Below are 14,337 nucleotides of genomic sequence, written 5' to 3'. Positions count from 1 at the left end.
TAATGAAAAATTGATCATGTTCTTTTTCTCAATATAAAAACAGACAAAGATGCAGTCCCTGGGGACCAAACATTATGGCGACAGACAGCTGATGATGACATAGTGGATGAGGCAGGCTTTAGGGGATACATAGTCCCGGTGTGTCCCCCCACCCACGGCTGGCTCTGTCCCGCTCACAGCTGACTGGCCAGGGTGGAGCCGATGATGTCCTCTAACGCAGCCACCTAAGGGGACAGAGATGAGATATTTTACCCTATGTCTGTTTGCTCAGGGAGATAAAAACAGTTAACCAGCCACCCACAGACTGAGGATTATGCCTTAATCTGGGCTGAAATGGTCTTTAAAATGGTCTGTAATAATCAAACTGAATTTACACAGAGAACAGTTTGTATGTAAGGAAAAGCACTGAGTGGTTATGATGTGACATACAGTATGTCTAACAGAACAGTGCATACTGCAAAAAGACGAGTCACTGTAAGAACAGCGATTAAGCATTCTGATCAGAAGGTGTATGCAACAGACCCTTTCTACGCAAGGCAGTTGGCTTATATTCAAACCGGAAAGCTACCACACTCTAATCCAGGGGTCTCCAAACCTTTCTAGCACGAGAGCTTGTTCTAGACTACACTGCGACTCATCCCCGGCTCCTTGGTATGCAAGAGATGCGTTTTCTGTAAATATACCTGGTAAAATTAGGGGTGTTGAAAATTCATCATTGGCTTTGATACTCTGATTGGTTAGAGATGATCCAATCATTGATGACTTTGTTTTGAACAACACCCCTAATTTTGATGTCACCATAAAGACTTCAACAATGGCAGTCTCAGACTGAAGTATGTAGCGAACGATAGAGCAGCGGAAGAATTCAGTTTGAGTCGCAGGCAAACAGACAAGGGCAATATTGCTGGAAATTAATTGGCAGATGTGTTACGTTTGGCTTTTTAAACGAAAAAAATGCATGTACTTTCATAATTGCTTGGCGAGCTACTCATAGGTGGGCTGCGTACTACTGGTAGCTTGAAATCAACCTGTTGGAAACCCCTGCCTCACCTGTGTTCCCTCTCCTACGGTGAGGTTCTTGAGCTGGTAGATGCTGACCTGCCCGTCACTGTCCCCCACTAGGATACAGTCTGTCTCAGTAGCAAACAGCAGGGAGGTCAGCTTCACCCCGGGACTGGCCAGGCTCACTATGGTGGGGTCCAGGCTTGGGAGAGGGACAAGGGCATGGTGGAAATGCTGTCTATTGTTTATTCACAGGCCAAATTCAGAGTAAAGAGTTGAGCTTTATTATTGTAGCTTCATATTTCTGGAAATGCATTAAGAGAAGAAACTACAATATATAGAAACAGAGAGAAAGAGACAGTGAAATCAATTTATTAAGAGAGAGAGTAATAGAAAAGGTAAGAGACAGACAAAGAGAGACTACTCACATGCTGGCTCCCAGGTCCCAGATCTCCACGCGTCCCTCGTTGACGGCCCCAAACACGGTGGCCCACTTGGGGGACCACATGACATCATAGACGGCACTCTGGGTCGAGGTGAAGCCCAGCACGGGAGTGAACAGGTCCTGCCGCCACAGCTGGATCGTCCAATCAGAGGAGCAACTCAGGAAGACATCTGAGCAGAACGGAGACCATGTGATCCGGTACAGAGGGCCCTGAGAGCAAAGAGAGGTTAGAGCTAGGGTTAGGGTCAGAATTGAGGCTAGAGTTGAACCTGGATGTGGACATGAAGCTAGGGTTAAGGTTTAACAGGGATTTGGACATTAATCTAAATCTAGGGTTAGGGTCAGAATTGAGGCTAGGGTTAGGGTTGAACCTGGATGTGGACATGAAGCTAGGGTTAAGGTTGAACATGGATTTGGACATGAATCTAAATCTAGGGTTAGGGTGGTGGTAGAGGCTAGTGTTAGGGTTGAACAGGGATGCAGCCTTGAAGCTAGGGTTAGGGAATGAATGAATGGCATTGTATTATTCAGTCCAGCAGAGAGCATCTGTACGGCCTGAAGGATCTGTTCATACTTTGTGTGCTATGTAGGTCTCCAGGAACTGTTCGTTATAGGAACAGGAACACTTGTGGATGTGGCCCTCCTCTGTACCAGCAATGTAGATGTTGGAGTCCTAAAAACACAGGAATAAGTAACTAAAACAACGCATGTGTAACTATCCTTTATGGAAACTTAAGAACACTCTGGTCGCACACCGTGGGATGGAAGTCAAAACAGAGCCCTGGTGCCTGCCGTGATATGAGTGCCTCGCTCTTCTTCTCTTTGTCTCCAACCTGCTTCTTGTCTTTCTCATTCCTCGTCCTCTTCAGCTTCATCAGGTCTGTGGAGGTATGGGTTAGAGCACATACAGTTGAAGTCAGAAGTTTACATATACCTTAGCCAAATACATTTAAACTCAGTTTTTCACAATTCCTAACATTTAATCATAGTAAAAATTCCCTGTCTTAGGTCAGTTAGGATCACCACTTTATTTTAAGAATGTGAAATGTCAGAATAATAGTAGAGATATATTTCTTTCAGCTTTAATTTCTTTCATCACATTCCCAGTGGGTCAGAAGTTTACGTACACTCAATTAGTATTTGGTAACATTGAATTTGAATTGTTCAACTTGGGTCAAACGTTTCGGGTAGCCTTCCACAAGCTTCCCACAATAAGTTGGGTGAATTTTGGCCCATTCCTCCTGACAGAGCTGGTGTAACTTGAGTCAGGTTTGTTGGATCCTTTTTCAGTTCTGCCGACACATTTTCTATAGGATTCAGGTCAGGGCTTTGTGATGGCCACTCCAATACCTTGACTTTGTTGTCCTTAAGCCATTTTGCCACAACTTTGGAAGTATGCTTGTCATTGTCCATTTGGAAGACTCATTTGCGACTTAGCTTTAACTTCCTGACTGATGTCTTGAGATGTTGCTTCAATATATCCACATAATTTTCCTTCCTCGTAATGACATCGATTTTGTGAAGTGCACCAGTCCCTCCTGCAGCTAGGCACCCCCACAACATGATGCTGCCACCCCCGTGCTTCACGGTTGGGATGGTGTTCTTTGGCTTGCAAGCCTCCCCCTTTTTTCTCCAAACACAACGATGGTCATTATGGCCAAACAGTTCTATTTTTGTTTCATCAGACCAGAGGACATTTCTCCAAAAAGTACAATCTTTGTCCCCATGTGCAGTTGCAAACCGTAGTCTGGCTTTTTTGTGGCGGTTTTGAAGCAGTGGCTTCTTCCTTACTGAGCAGCCTTTCAGGTTATGTCGATATAAGACTCATTTTACTGTTACTTTTGTACCTGTTTCCTCCAGCATCTTCACAAGGTCCTTTGCTGTTGTTCTGGGATTGATTTGCACTTTTATCACCAAAGTACCTTCACCTCTAGGAGACAGAACGCATCTCTTTCCTGAGTAGTATGACAGCTGCGTAATCCCATGGTGTTTATACTTGCGTACTATTGTTTGTACAGATGAACGTGGTACCTTCAGGCGTTTGGAAATGAATTCCAAGGATGGACCAGACTATAATTTTTATTCTGATGTCTTTATTGATTTGTTATAGATTTTTTAATGATTTCAAGCAAAGAGGCACTGAGCTTGAAGGTAGGCCTTGAAATACATCCACATGTCCAACTCCAATTGACTCAAATGATGTCAATTAGCCTATCAGAAGCTTCTAAAGCCATGACATCATTTTCTGGAATTTTCCAAGTTGTTTAAAGGCACAGTTAACTTAGTGTATGTAAACTTCTGACCCACTGGAACTGTGATGCAGTGAATAATAAAATTGAAATGTCTGCTGACTGGAAGGTTATGGAGGAAATGTCTGCAAGTGTTGTCAGCTGACTGGAAGGTTATGGAGGAAATGTCTGCAAGTGTTGTCAGCTGACTGGAAGGTTATGGGGGGGATGTCTGCAAGAGTTGTCTACTGACTGGAAGGTTATGGGGGGAAATGTCTGCAAGAGTTGTCTGCTGACTGGAAGGTTATGAGGGGAAATGTCTGAAAGAGTTGTCTGTTGACTGGAAAGTTATGGGTGGAAATGTCTGCAAGATTTGTCTGAAAAAATGTCAACAAAAATATGAAGTATTTTAGAGGGTGGATATTTGGGATACTTGGACTGGGCATACTAATAGAAAGGTTTCCCAAAACTTTCAGAGATTGAGGTAAAACTGGACCTATGCAGTCGAGGCCTTTCCGCAGGAACCACTTGCTGATCCTGCCGTCTGCAGACACAGAGATGAGTGTCTCTCCCTTGTCCTCCCCCGAGGCACCCCTCTCATGGTCGATCCACCTTACCTGCCACACAGGGCTTGTGTGCTTGTGGGCACAGTCACTACAGACACACACAGACACACACACACACACACACACGTTGAGGTTCTCCTAGTTTTCCTAGACGCAGTCACTACGCAGCTTTCCTGTAGCTCTCACAGATGTCATTTCTACCAGCTTTGTTACATGTCTGTATGAGATCAGTAGATATTCCAGTGTCCAACAGGGATTAAAAATAGTAGACAGTCTGTGACATCACAGCCCAGCTAGTCAGTCATAACAACAACAGACAGATGTTGAGTAACGGGGAGAAATGTACAGGAGATACTGTAAAAACAGTAGATTTTTGGTGTAAATGCGTCACTCTATTGAATTCACACAAATATATTGCGCTAGTATCTGAGGAACGATGGAACAGCTTGTTAAAAGGCTTGTTATGTGTTTTTGTTGGCTGGCTGGCCTTCCGTTGTTTCCTCGGCATCACGGTAACCATCTCCCTTTCAGTGTAGGTTTCCTGTTGTTTTATTCTTTAAACATAGTCCTTGACATGCTCGACTGTGCAATACGTGCATTTCCAAATGAACATGAAAAAGTTTTTAAATAAGATTTTTTTTTATTTTTTTTAAATAAGACTTATCCTTGTTTTGCTATTATTTTTATCCTTGTTTTGCTATTAATTGCTATTATTTTCAATTATAAACAGAACATAGACCTACTCCACTTATATAAAGGTAAAGCCTATGGGTAAAGCAGAAATGTTTGTGACTGTGGGCTATGCTTTGTAAACCATATAGTGGTCCCCAATTACATACAGCCATGGGTCGATTTTTCCTTGAGAAGATGGTCGGGGAGTCAGAACATAGTTATAAATCATTTGTACACTGCAAATTGACCGCAAGAATCCCAAACAGATATGGTATTTGACAAAATCATGATAACATTGGGATACGATCACATATCCCTCTGTATTTATGTGTATAAATACCTGTGAGCAGATTTCCTAAATTAAAATCATGTGCAAGCTAATTTCCTGGTAATATTACAGAATTTTATCTCCAAGAACAAAAATTATAACATTTATTTTAGTTATTTTATTTTGCTCAGAAAACTTGGTGGGGAACCCTGTCACATCGCCTGTTTGTCTGCCAGTATACAGTGCCACCTGGTGTCTATGAGAAATAAGACATGTAGATTAGGTTGTCTCTCTCTCTCTTTCTCTCTGAGGAGACACAGACCCACCTGCTGTCAATGACGGGTGTCTTCTCTCTGCTCTCGACATTGTAGGTGGCTATGCTGCCATCATGCATCCCCACAGCTAGCTGGCTGGCATTGCTTGCCGAAAAGTCCAAAGTAGTCACTCCACTCTCACAGGTAAAGACCCTCTCAGGCCACTGTAGATACAAGATACAAAACTCACTAGCTTAGTCACTAGAGAACTATTCTCTAACCTGGCACTGGTACAGTAGCCTGGTTTCAGATCTGTTTGTGCTGCCTTGCCAAATGTTTGGCATGATAAAAGTCCATAGGAGTATACAGCGCACATACTGTAGATCTGGGACCAGGCTACATGTACAGCACAATTTCAGAAACTAATGGTATGAACTGAAATACAGAAGAAAACAGAAAGGCGAGAAGTGTCAGTTACCGTGGGGTTCTTCAGAGACCAGCAGCAGATCAGGCCTGATTTCTGGTCTTTGAAATCAAACTGTCCATACCCCACTGCAAGAAGGTCCTGGAGAAGGAAATAACATGGGAGAGAGAGAGTTTATTTGTTAAAAAAATATTACACACATCAAAAGACAAATAAGTGAATAAAGACAGAATCATACTGGGTTCCTCTTGTTCCAGGCCATACTGCTGACGTTGTGTCCTGAAGTCAGCTCACAGCTGAAGGACCAGAGGCGCTCCAGGGCAGGGGTCAGAGTGCTCTCCTCATCCAGGGAACTCTCCTCTCTCCTGCTCACCACCGTGGGCACAACCTTGGGCACACTGTCAGGATCTGGCACATCCAACAAACATGGTTGTTTATAAGTAATAAGGCATTCAATATGTAACATTACTAAATATCAATTCAAGTTGATAAACATATGATCCGAACCTGATGAAGACCTAAGGGTTTAAACGTTGCAGCTAATAAACCACATGGGGACATAGATTACAGTGTACTGTTTGCCTGCAAAAGTCACCAAAAAAAACACGACCCACTGGGCAAAAACTGGTTGAATCAACATTGTTTCCATATAATAAAAAAAAATAAGATATGTAATGACGTTGAATAAAAGTGGAAATCTGATTGGATTTGCATAAAGTCCTCAACTTAAATTCAAATGTCATGGTGTTGATTTCACGTTGAATTCACGTTAGTTGACAACTCAACCAAATGTAAATAAAAAATAGAGGTTGAACTGACGTCTGTGCCCAGTGGGTAGAGACGCATGCATCAGTAACAACCATACCTTCCAATGTGGGGAGCTGTCTGTATGCAGCCAGCTTCGGCTGGTAGATGTTCTCCAGAATGATCCTTTCCATCACGAACAGATCCTGCTGGAACTTCTCTGACTGCAGAACCAGTTCCGGGTCCGGTTCATCTTCAGAGGGAACCACGAAAGGCTCAATCTCGATCCGCGAGCTAGAGGCACTCGCTGGAAAAGAAAGACGGCCGTTAATATCACACATCATCATGAAATAAACTGTAAATAAATAAGAAATTCTACAACTGCTGCAGGATCATAACCATAACCTTTGTCCTCTAATATGGTTTGATTCTATTAATGACAGTGTTACTGTACCTATGCTAGTGGTGCTGATGACAGACATGGTTCTCTCGGGGGCTCTGGTGGGGTCCAGTCTGTGATTGGAGACAATCTCAGGGACGCTGGCCTTGTCTGTGTCTGGAGACAAGGCAGCCTCCCCCAGCCCTGCGCTGCGGAATGAGTCATACATATCCCAGGTGGTGGCTGTGGTGGCTATAAAGAGGGCAAAGGAGACCATTGCTATTTGTAACAACAGGCATAGAGGCCAAAGGCCCACTGGTTGAATCAATGTTGTTTCCATGTAATTTCAATGAAATTACGTTGAACCAACATGGAATTGAAGTTGAATTGACATCAGTGCACAGTGGGGGGGTGCTAAACTAACAAAAGACTGACTGAAGAAGCTGTGCTTGGGTGATAGCCATTGTGTGAGAGGTGAGATAAGAACAACAGACAAGAGTGCTCTCATATCTCTTAGCAAGGATGAAGTGCATCCTAACCTGCATCCACCATGGTGATGGCCTCACTCTGGACCTCCTTGGTCTTGGGCGCTCCGTTGAACGTTTGCATGGAACGCTCCACGTACTTATCATTCCCCATTCTGTTCTTACACAGCTCCATGTACAGATTGTTTCTCTCTCTTCCGACAGAGGGTGATTGACAGAACACAAGTTGCATTCAAATTTATACAAACTACATAGCTAGCAAGGTACTGAGGCTTGAGCCTGGAATCTACATCATTTGGATCTACATATGACCTATTTCATTCTGAATCTGGAAAAGATGATCGCTTACTTGACAGATTCAGCTTCCTCAGAGTCCACAGACACAGAGACGGCTGGCATGTGCAGTAGCCAGAGGGTCTCTGACTCGATGAGGTACCGATCCACCACGTCGTCCAACATCTCCTCCTTTATCAACTCTTTCACCTCTTCCCTCCTCACCTGGACATCTGACAGGACATAAATATACATCAACAACATAAATAAAAGCATCCAGGTTATAAAAATGGTACATTTTGGGGTAACTTTGCATCCCGGTATTCTCAGATTACATATACTTGCAATCAAGTTGCAATACAACTGCTGTCAGAATACACAATGAATGTTTTGTCATCATAGTGATATAGCTGCCATGGCAGCAGCATACTCCTGTAACATCATCAGTAAATGAAAGGAGAGTGAAATGATTGTCAACCTGAGAGACTGATGGAGATGTCCCTTTTGGAGGATGGGTCCTCAATCTCTTCATTCATCGACTCCATCGTGGACTGGCTCCCTCTGGACACTGTGCTGCTTCCAAACACTGACCTGACATACGACAGGCAGCACTACTCTGTCATAATCACCAGTCATATTACTTAAAAATGTTTACAAGAGAACTAGAGTGAGAGATTAGGGTACTCAAAGCAGTACATAGTTCAATGACCATAAAGTTATGCACATTGTCTTCTAAATAATGTTGCTTTTAAAAAGTGAATATTCTGAGAGTGTGTTACCTGGTAAAAGGCCCAGCGAAGCTAGCGTTGGTTGTTGTCTGGTATGCCGTAGAGTAGAAGTCTGACATGGTGCCACCAGAGGTGTCACTGGCAAAGATCTTACTGTGTTTCGACATCACTGCTGCAGGGTCCGGCTGGTAGAGAGGCTGTGGGGTGACGTCCTTGCCATTTTCATCAAAGACCTGTGGGAGGGATGTAACTTTTTAACTGACGCACAGTAATTGTTATTGCAATGTCAAATCAAATCAAAATGTATTGGTCGCGTACACAGATTTGTAGGTGCAGTGAAACGCTTGTATTTAGACTAGCTCCAACAGTGCAGTAATACGTGCAGTAATACCTAGCAATACAAAATATATATACACACATAATCCAGAAGAAAATGGGTGAAACCGTATGTAAACATAAAGTGACCAGTGTTCAATGACTCTATGTACAGTGCAGTAGTCTCTAAGGTGCAGGGAGAGAACCGGGTGGTAGCTGGCTAGAACAGTGTCTAAGGTTCAGGGCAGGGTACTGGGTGGAGGCCGGCTAGGGATAACTGCAAACCAGTATGGCCTGAAGATAGAAGCTGTTTAGCAGTCTCTCGGTCCCAGCTATGATTTGAGAACAAGGCTACCTAAATTCTATCAGCATATTGATTGCACGACACACAGGGCTAATACTCCCGACAACTGCTACTCTAACTCCCGCGATGCATACAAAGCCCTCCCTTCGGCAAATCCGACCGTCTTATAGGCAGAAAATAAAACCGGATGTACCTGTGACGAGAACAATTCATCGCTGGTCTGACCAATCGGAAGCCACGCTTCAAGATTGTTTTGATCACGCGGACTGGAACATGTTCCCGGTCAGCCTCAGAGAACAACATTGACCTATACGCTGACTCGTGAGTGTGTTTATAAAGAAGTGCATTGGAGATGTTGTGCCCACTGTGACTATTAAAACCCACCCTAACCAGAAACCGTGGACGGATGGCGGCATTCGCACAAAACTGAAAGTGCGAACCACCGCATTTAACCATGGAAAGAAGTCTGGAAATATGGCTGAATATAAAACAGCGTAGTTATTCCCTCCGCAAGGAAATCAAACAAGCGAAATGCCGGTAGAGGGACAAGGTGGAGTCGCAATTCAATGGCTCAGACACGAGACGTATGTGGCAGGGTCTACAGGAAATCACAGACTACAAAAACAAAAGCAGCCACGTCACGGACACCTACGCCACGCTTCCAGACAAACTAAACACCTTCTTTGCCTGCTTTGAGGATAATACAGTGCCACCGTCGCTGCTCGCTAACAAAGACTGCAAAACCCCCCCTCTCCTTCTCCAAGGCTGACGTGAGTAAAACATTTAAACATGTTAACCCTCGCAAGGCTGCTGGCCCAGATGCATCCCTAGTCTGTTGTTCCCACATGCTTCAAGATGGCTACCTACCATTGTTCCTGTACCCAAGAAGGCAAAGATAACGGAACTAAATGACTACCGGTACAGGGACAGTCATTTAGCACTCACTTTTATTATCATAAATGGCTTTGAGAGATTAGTCTAGTCTGCCCCAACAGGTTCACAGATGACGCAATTGCCATCACACTGCACACTGCCTTATCCCATCTGGACAAAAATAATACCTATGTAAGACTGCTGTTCATTGACTACAGCTCAGCATTCAACACCATAGTACCCTCCAAGCTCATCATCAAGCTGGAGGCCCTGGGTCTCAACCCCGCCCTGTGCAACTGGGTCCTGGACTTTCTGATGGACCGCCCCCAGGTGGTGAAGGTATGAAACAACATCTCCACTTCGCTGACCCTCAACACTGGGGCCCCACAAGGGTGTGTGCTCAGCCCTTTCCTGTACTCCCTGTTCACCCACGACTGCGTGGCCATTTACGCCTCCAACTCAATCATCAAGTTTGCAGACGACACAACAGTAGTGGGCTTGATCACCAACAACGACGAGACAGCCTACAGGGAGGTGAGGGCTCTTGGAGTGTGGCATCAGGAAAACAACCTCTCACTCAATGTCAACAAAACAAAGGAGATGATCGTGGACTTCAGGAAACAACAGAGGAAGTACCCCCCTATCCACATCGACGGGACAGTAGTGGTGAAGGTGGAAATTTTAAGTTCCTGGGCGTACACATCACAGACAAACTGAAATGGTCCACCCACACAGACAGTGTGGTGAAGAAGGCGCAACAGCGACTCTTCATCCTCAGGAGGCTGAAGAAATTTGGCTTGTCACCTAAAACTCTGACAAACTTTTACAGATGCACAATCGAGAACATACTATCGGCCTGTTTCACAGCGTGGTACGGCAACTGCACCGCCCTCCACCGCAAGGCTCTCCAGAGGGTGGGGCGGTCTGCACAACAAATCACCGGGGGCAAACTACCTGCCCTCCATGACACCTATAGCACCCGATGTTACAGGAAGCCCAAAAAGATCATCAACATCCACCCGGGCCATTGCCTGTTCACACCGCTATCATCCAGAAGGCGAGGTCATTACAGGTGCATCAAAGCTGGGACCGAGAGATTGAAAAACAGCTTCTAATGTCTAGGCCATCAGACTGTTAAACAGCAATCACTAACTCAGAGAGGCTGCTGCCTACATTGAGACCCAATCACTGGACACTTTAATAAATGGATCACTAGTCACTTTAAACAATGCCACTTTAAATAATGCCACTTTAATAATGTTTACATATCTTACATTACTCATATCACATGTATATACCGTATTTTATACCATCTATTGCACCTTGCCTATGCCGCTCGGCCATCGCTCATCCATATACTTATATGTACATATTCTCATTCACCCCATTAGATTGTGTGTATTAGGAAGTTGTTGGGGAATTGTTAGATTTCTTGTTATTACTTGATTACTAGATATTGCTGCACTGTCGGAACTAGAAGCACAAGCATTTCGCTACAGTCGCATTAACATCTGCTAACCATGTGTATGTGACCAATAACATTTTATTTGATGATGCACATATACTGTCTCCGGCTTCTAGATGGTAGCGGGGTGAACAGGCCGTGGCTCGGGAGGCTGAGGTCCTTGATGATCTTCTAGATGGTAGCGGGGTGAACAGGCCGTGGCTCGGGAGGCTGAGGTCCTTGATGATCTTCTAGATGGTAGCGGGGTGAACAGGCCGTGGCTCGGGAGGCTGAGGTCCTTGATGATCTTCTAGATGGTAGCGGGGTGAACAGGCCGTGGCTCGGGAGGCTGAGGTCCTTGATGATCTTCTAGATGGTAGCGGGGTGAACAGGCCGTGGCTCGGGAGGCTGAGGTCCTTGATGATCTTCTAGATGGTAGCGGGGTGAACAGGCCGTGGCTCGGGAGGCTGAGGTCCTTGATGATCTTCTAGATGGTAGCGGGGTGAACAGGCCGTGGCTCGGGAGGCTGAGGTCCTTGATGATCTTCTAGATGGTAGCGGGGTGAACAGGCCGTGGCTCGGGAGGCTGAGGTCCTTGATGATCTTCTAGATGGTAGCGGGGTGAACAGGCCGTGGCTCGGGAGGCTGAGGTCCTTGATGATCTTCTAGATGGTAGCGGGGTGAACAGGCCGTGGCTCGGGAGGCTGAGGTCCTTGATGATCTTCTTGATGGTAGCGGGGTGAACAGGCCGTGGCTCGGGAGGCTGAGGTCCTTGATGATCTTCTAGATGGTAGCGGGGTGAACAGGCCGTGGCTCGGGAGGCTGAGGTCCTTGATGATCTTCTAGATGGTAGCGGGGTGAACAGGCCGTGGCTCGGGAGGCTGAGGTCCTTGATGATCTTCTAGATGGTAGCGGGGTGAACAGGCCGTGGCTCGGGAGGCTGAGGTCCTTGATGATCTTCTAGATGGTAGCGGGGTGAACAGGCCGTGGCTCGGGAGGCTGAGGTCCTTGATGATCTTCTAGATGGTAGCGGGGTGAACAGGCCGTGGCTCGGGAGGCTGAGGTCCTTGATGATCTTCTAGATGGTAGCGGGGTGAACAGGCCGTGGCTCGGGAGGCTGAGGTCCTTGATGATCTTCTAGATGGTAGCGGGGTGAACAGGCCGTGGCTCGGGAGGCTGAGGTCCTTGATGATCTTCTAGATGGTAGCGGGGTGAACAGGCCGTGGCTCGGGAGGCTGAGGTCCTTGATGATCTTCTAGATGGTAGCGGGGTGAACAGGCCGTGGCTCGGGAGGCTGAGGTCCTTGATGATCTTCTAGATGGTAGCGGGGTGAACAGGCCGTGGCTCGGGAGGCTGAGGTCCTTGATGATCTTCTAGATGGTAGCGGGGTGAACAGGCCGTGGCTCGGGAGGCTGAGGTCCTTGATGATCTTCTTGGCCTTCCTGTGACACCGGGTTCTGTAGATGTGGGGCTCCTGAGTGGCACAGCGGTCTAAGGCACTGCATCTCAGTGCCAGAGGCACAGACCCTGGTTTGAACCCAGCCTATATCACAAACGGACGTGATTCGGAGTCCCATTGGGCGGCGCACAATTGGCCCAGCGTCGTCCGGGTTAGGGTTTGGCTGGAATTTGTTCTTAACTGACTTGCCTAGTTAAATAAAGGTTATAAAAATTCCAATAAATGTCCTGGAGGGTAGGCAGTGTGCCCCTGGTGATGCATTGGGCTGACCGCACCAACCTCTGGAGAGCCCTGTGGTTGTGGACGGTGCAATTGCCATACTGGACGGTGCAATTGCCATACCAGGCGGTGATACAGCCTGACCAAATGCTGTCAATGGTGCATCTATCCACGCCTTCTGTGCGAAGGGACCATGTCAGGTTGTCAGTGATGTGCACGCCGAGGAACTTCTGACCTCCACTGCGGCACCACGATCAGCTCCTTAGTTTTATTGACATTGAGGGAGAGGTTATTTTGCTGGCACCAATCCAGGGCTCTCACCTCCTCCCTGTAGGCGATCTCATCATTGTTGGTAATCAGGCCTATCAGGTTGTGTCATCAGCAAACTTGACAATTGAGTTGGAGACATGCACAGCAATGCAGTCATGGGTGAACAGGGAGTACAGGAGGAAGCTAGCCTGCAATGTATCAAAGAAGATGTGTCAATAAAGGGCTGTACCTGAACTGTGTGTTTTGGTGTTTGAACAGAGCTTTTATCCAAGATTTTACTGTCAGCAGCCAAACTGAAACTTTTCCGGCTCACTGAGGCATTGATACTCCGAGCATATGTTGAGCTGTGGTTGACCCGGAGTACGCCTGATGTTGAGACATTCATTACCCGTGAAGATCTGAAAGACAGTAAAAGCATCTAACATCAAGTTAGACCCCATCTTCTAGCTTAAATTGTTAAAAAAATGAATAAAGAAATGAGATCACACTGATTTATTACACAGTAACATGTGATTTAATAGGGTGAAATGATATGGTGAAATGACATGGTGTTAAATGCCTTGGAGAGCATAGCCTAGGAGTAAAAGTGCTGATAACAGTCTACATACAGTAGCTAGCAAGCATCACCTGCCATTGCCATTAGCATGTTAGCTTACTAGTTAGCTTTTAGGGTAACTAGCTAGCTAGCAACTTACGGTGTAACTTTCAGAGTGGGTTTCTTCGGTTTTGCTCTGGTGGTGGACATTTTTGGTGTTCTTATGTCGTCGTTAGTACAAAGGCAATAGTGGTGTTTACTAATCGGTTTTTGACTTCGTTATATATTCGAGGCAGCAAGAAAGCTAGCTAACTAACTTCACGCTTCACAGTTTCTTGTTTCCTATTACTATAGCAACATACTCCTCCCATAAAACGAATAAGATTATGATTGGTCAGGAAAATGTACGAACGATCCCAGTTAGTGTATATATCCACGTTTTGGGGACTCT

At 45.7% G+C, this 14,337-nt stretch overlaps 1 protein-coding gene across 8 annotated transcripts; it reads right to left on the bottom strand.

Annotated features, from left to right (window-relative positions):
• Nucleotides 1-14,308, bottom strand: dnai4 (dynein axonemal intermediate chain 4). 8 transcript variants are annotated; one of them, XM_036978605.1, is made up of 17 exons: nt 14,047-14,308; nt 13,581-13,769; nt 8,520-8,701; nt 8,219-8,331; nt 7,817-7,973; nt 7,522-7,661; nt 7,058-7,234; nt 6,725-6,910; nt 6,098-6,267; nt 5,914-6,000; nt 5,508-5,659; nt 4,172-4,329; nt 2,203-2,327; nt 2,022-2,120; nt 1,431-1,657; nt 1,051-1,240; nt 1-224 (listed from the first exon to the last, which is right to left on the bottom strand). In XM_036978605.1, exons 2-17 carry the CDS (start codon nt 13,767-13,769, stop codon nt 174-176), a joined length of 2,403 nt encoding a protein of 800 aa, XP_036834500.1. In that variant the 5' UTR covers nt 14,047-14,308; the 3' UTR covers nt 1-173. The 8 variants fall into 8 exon arrangements, with proteins under 8 accessions (XP_036834500.1, XP_036834499.1, XP_036834501.1 ...); XM_036978604.1 differs by having other exon boundaries at nt 13,581-13,749; XM_036978606.1 differs by having other exon boundaries at nt 1,051-1,204; nt 13,581-13,749.
• Nucleotides 14,309-14,337: the final 29 nt, after the last annotated feature.

This window comes from Oncorhynchus mykiss, chromosome 5 (genome assembly GCF_013265735.2).
Source record: "Oncorhynchus mykiss isolate Arlee chromosome 5, USDA_OmykA_1.1, whole genome shotgun sequence".
Taxonomy (NCBI): Eukaryota; Metazoa; Chordata; class Actinopteri; order Salmoniformes; family Salmonidae; genus Oncorhynchus; species Oncorhynchus mykiss.
The sequence above is the reverse complement of the archived record's forward strand: the minus strand, read 5'-3'. Positions and strand labels throughout refer to the sequence as shown.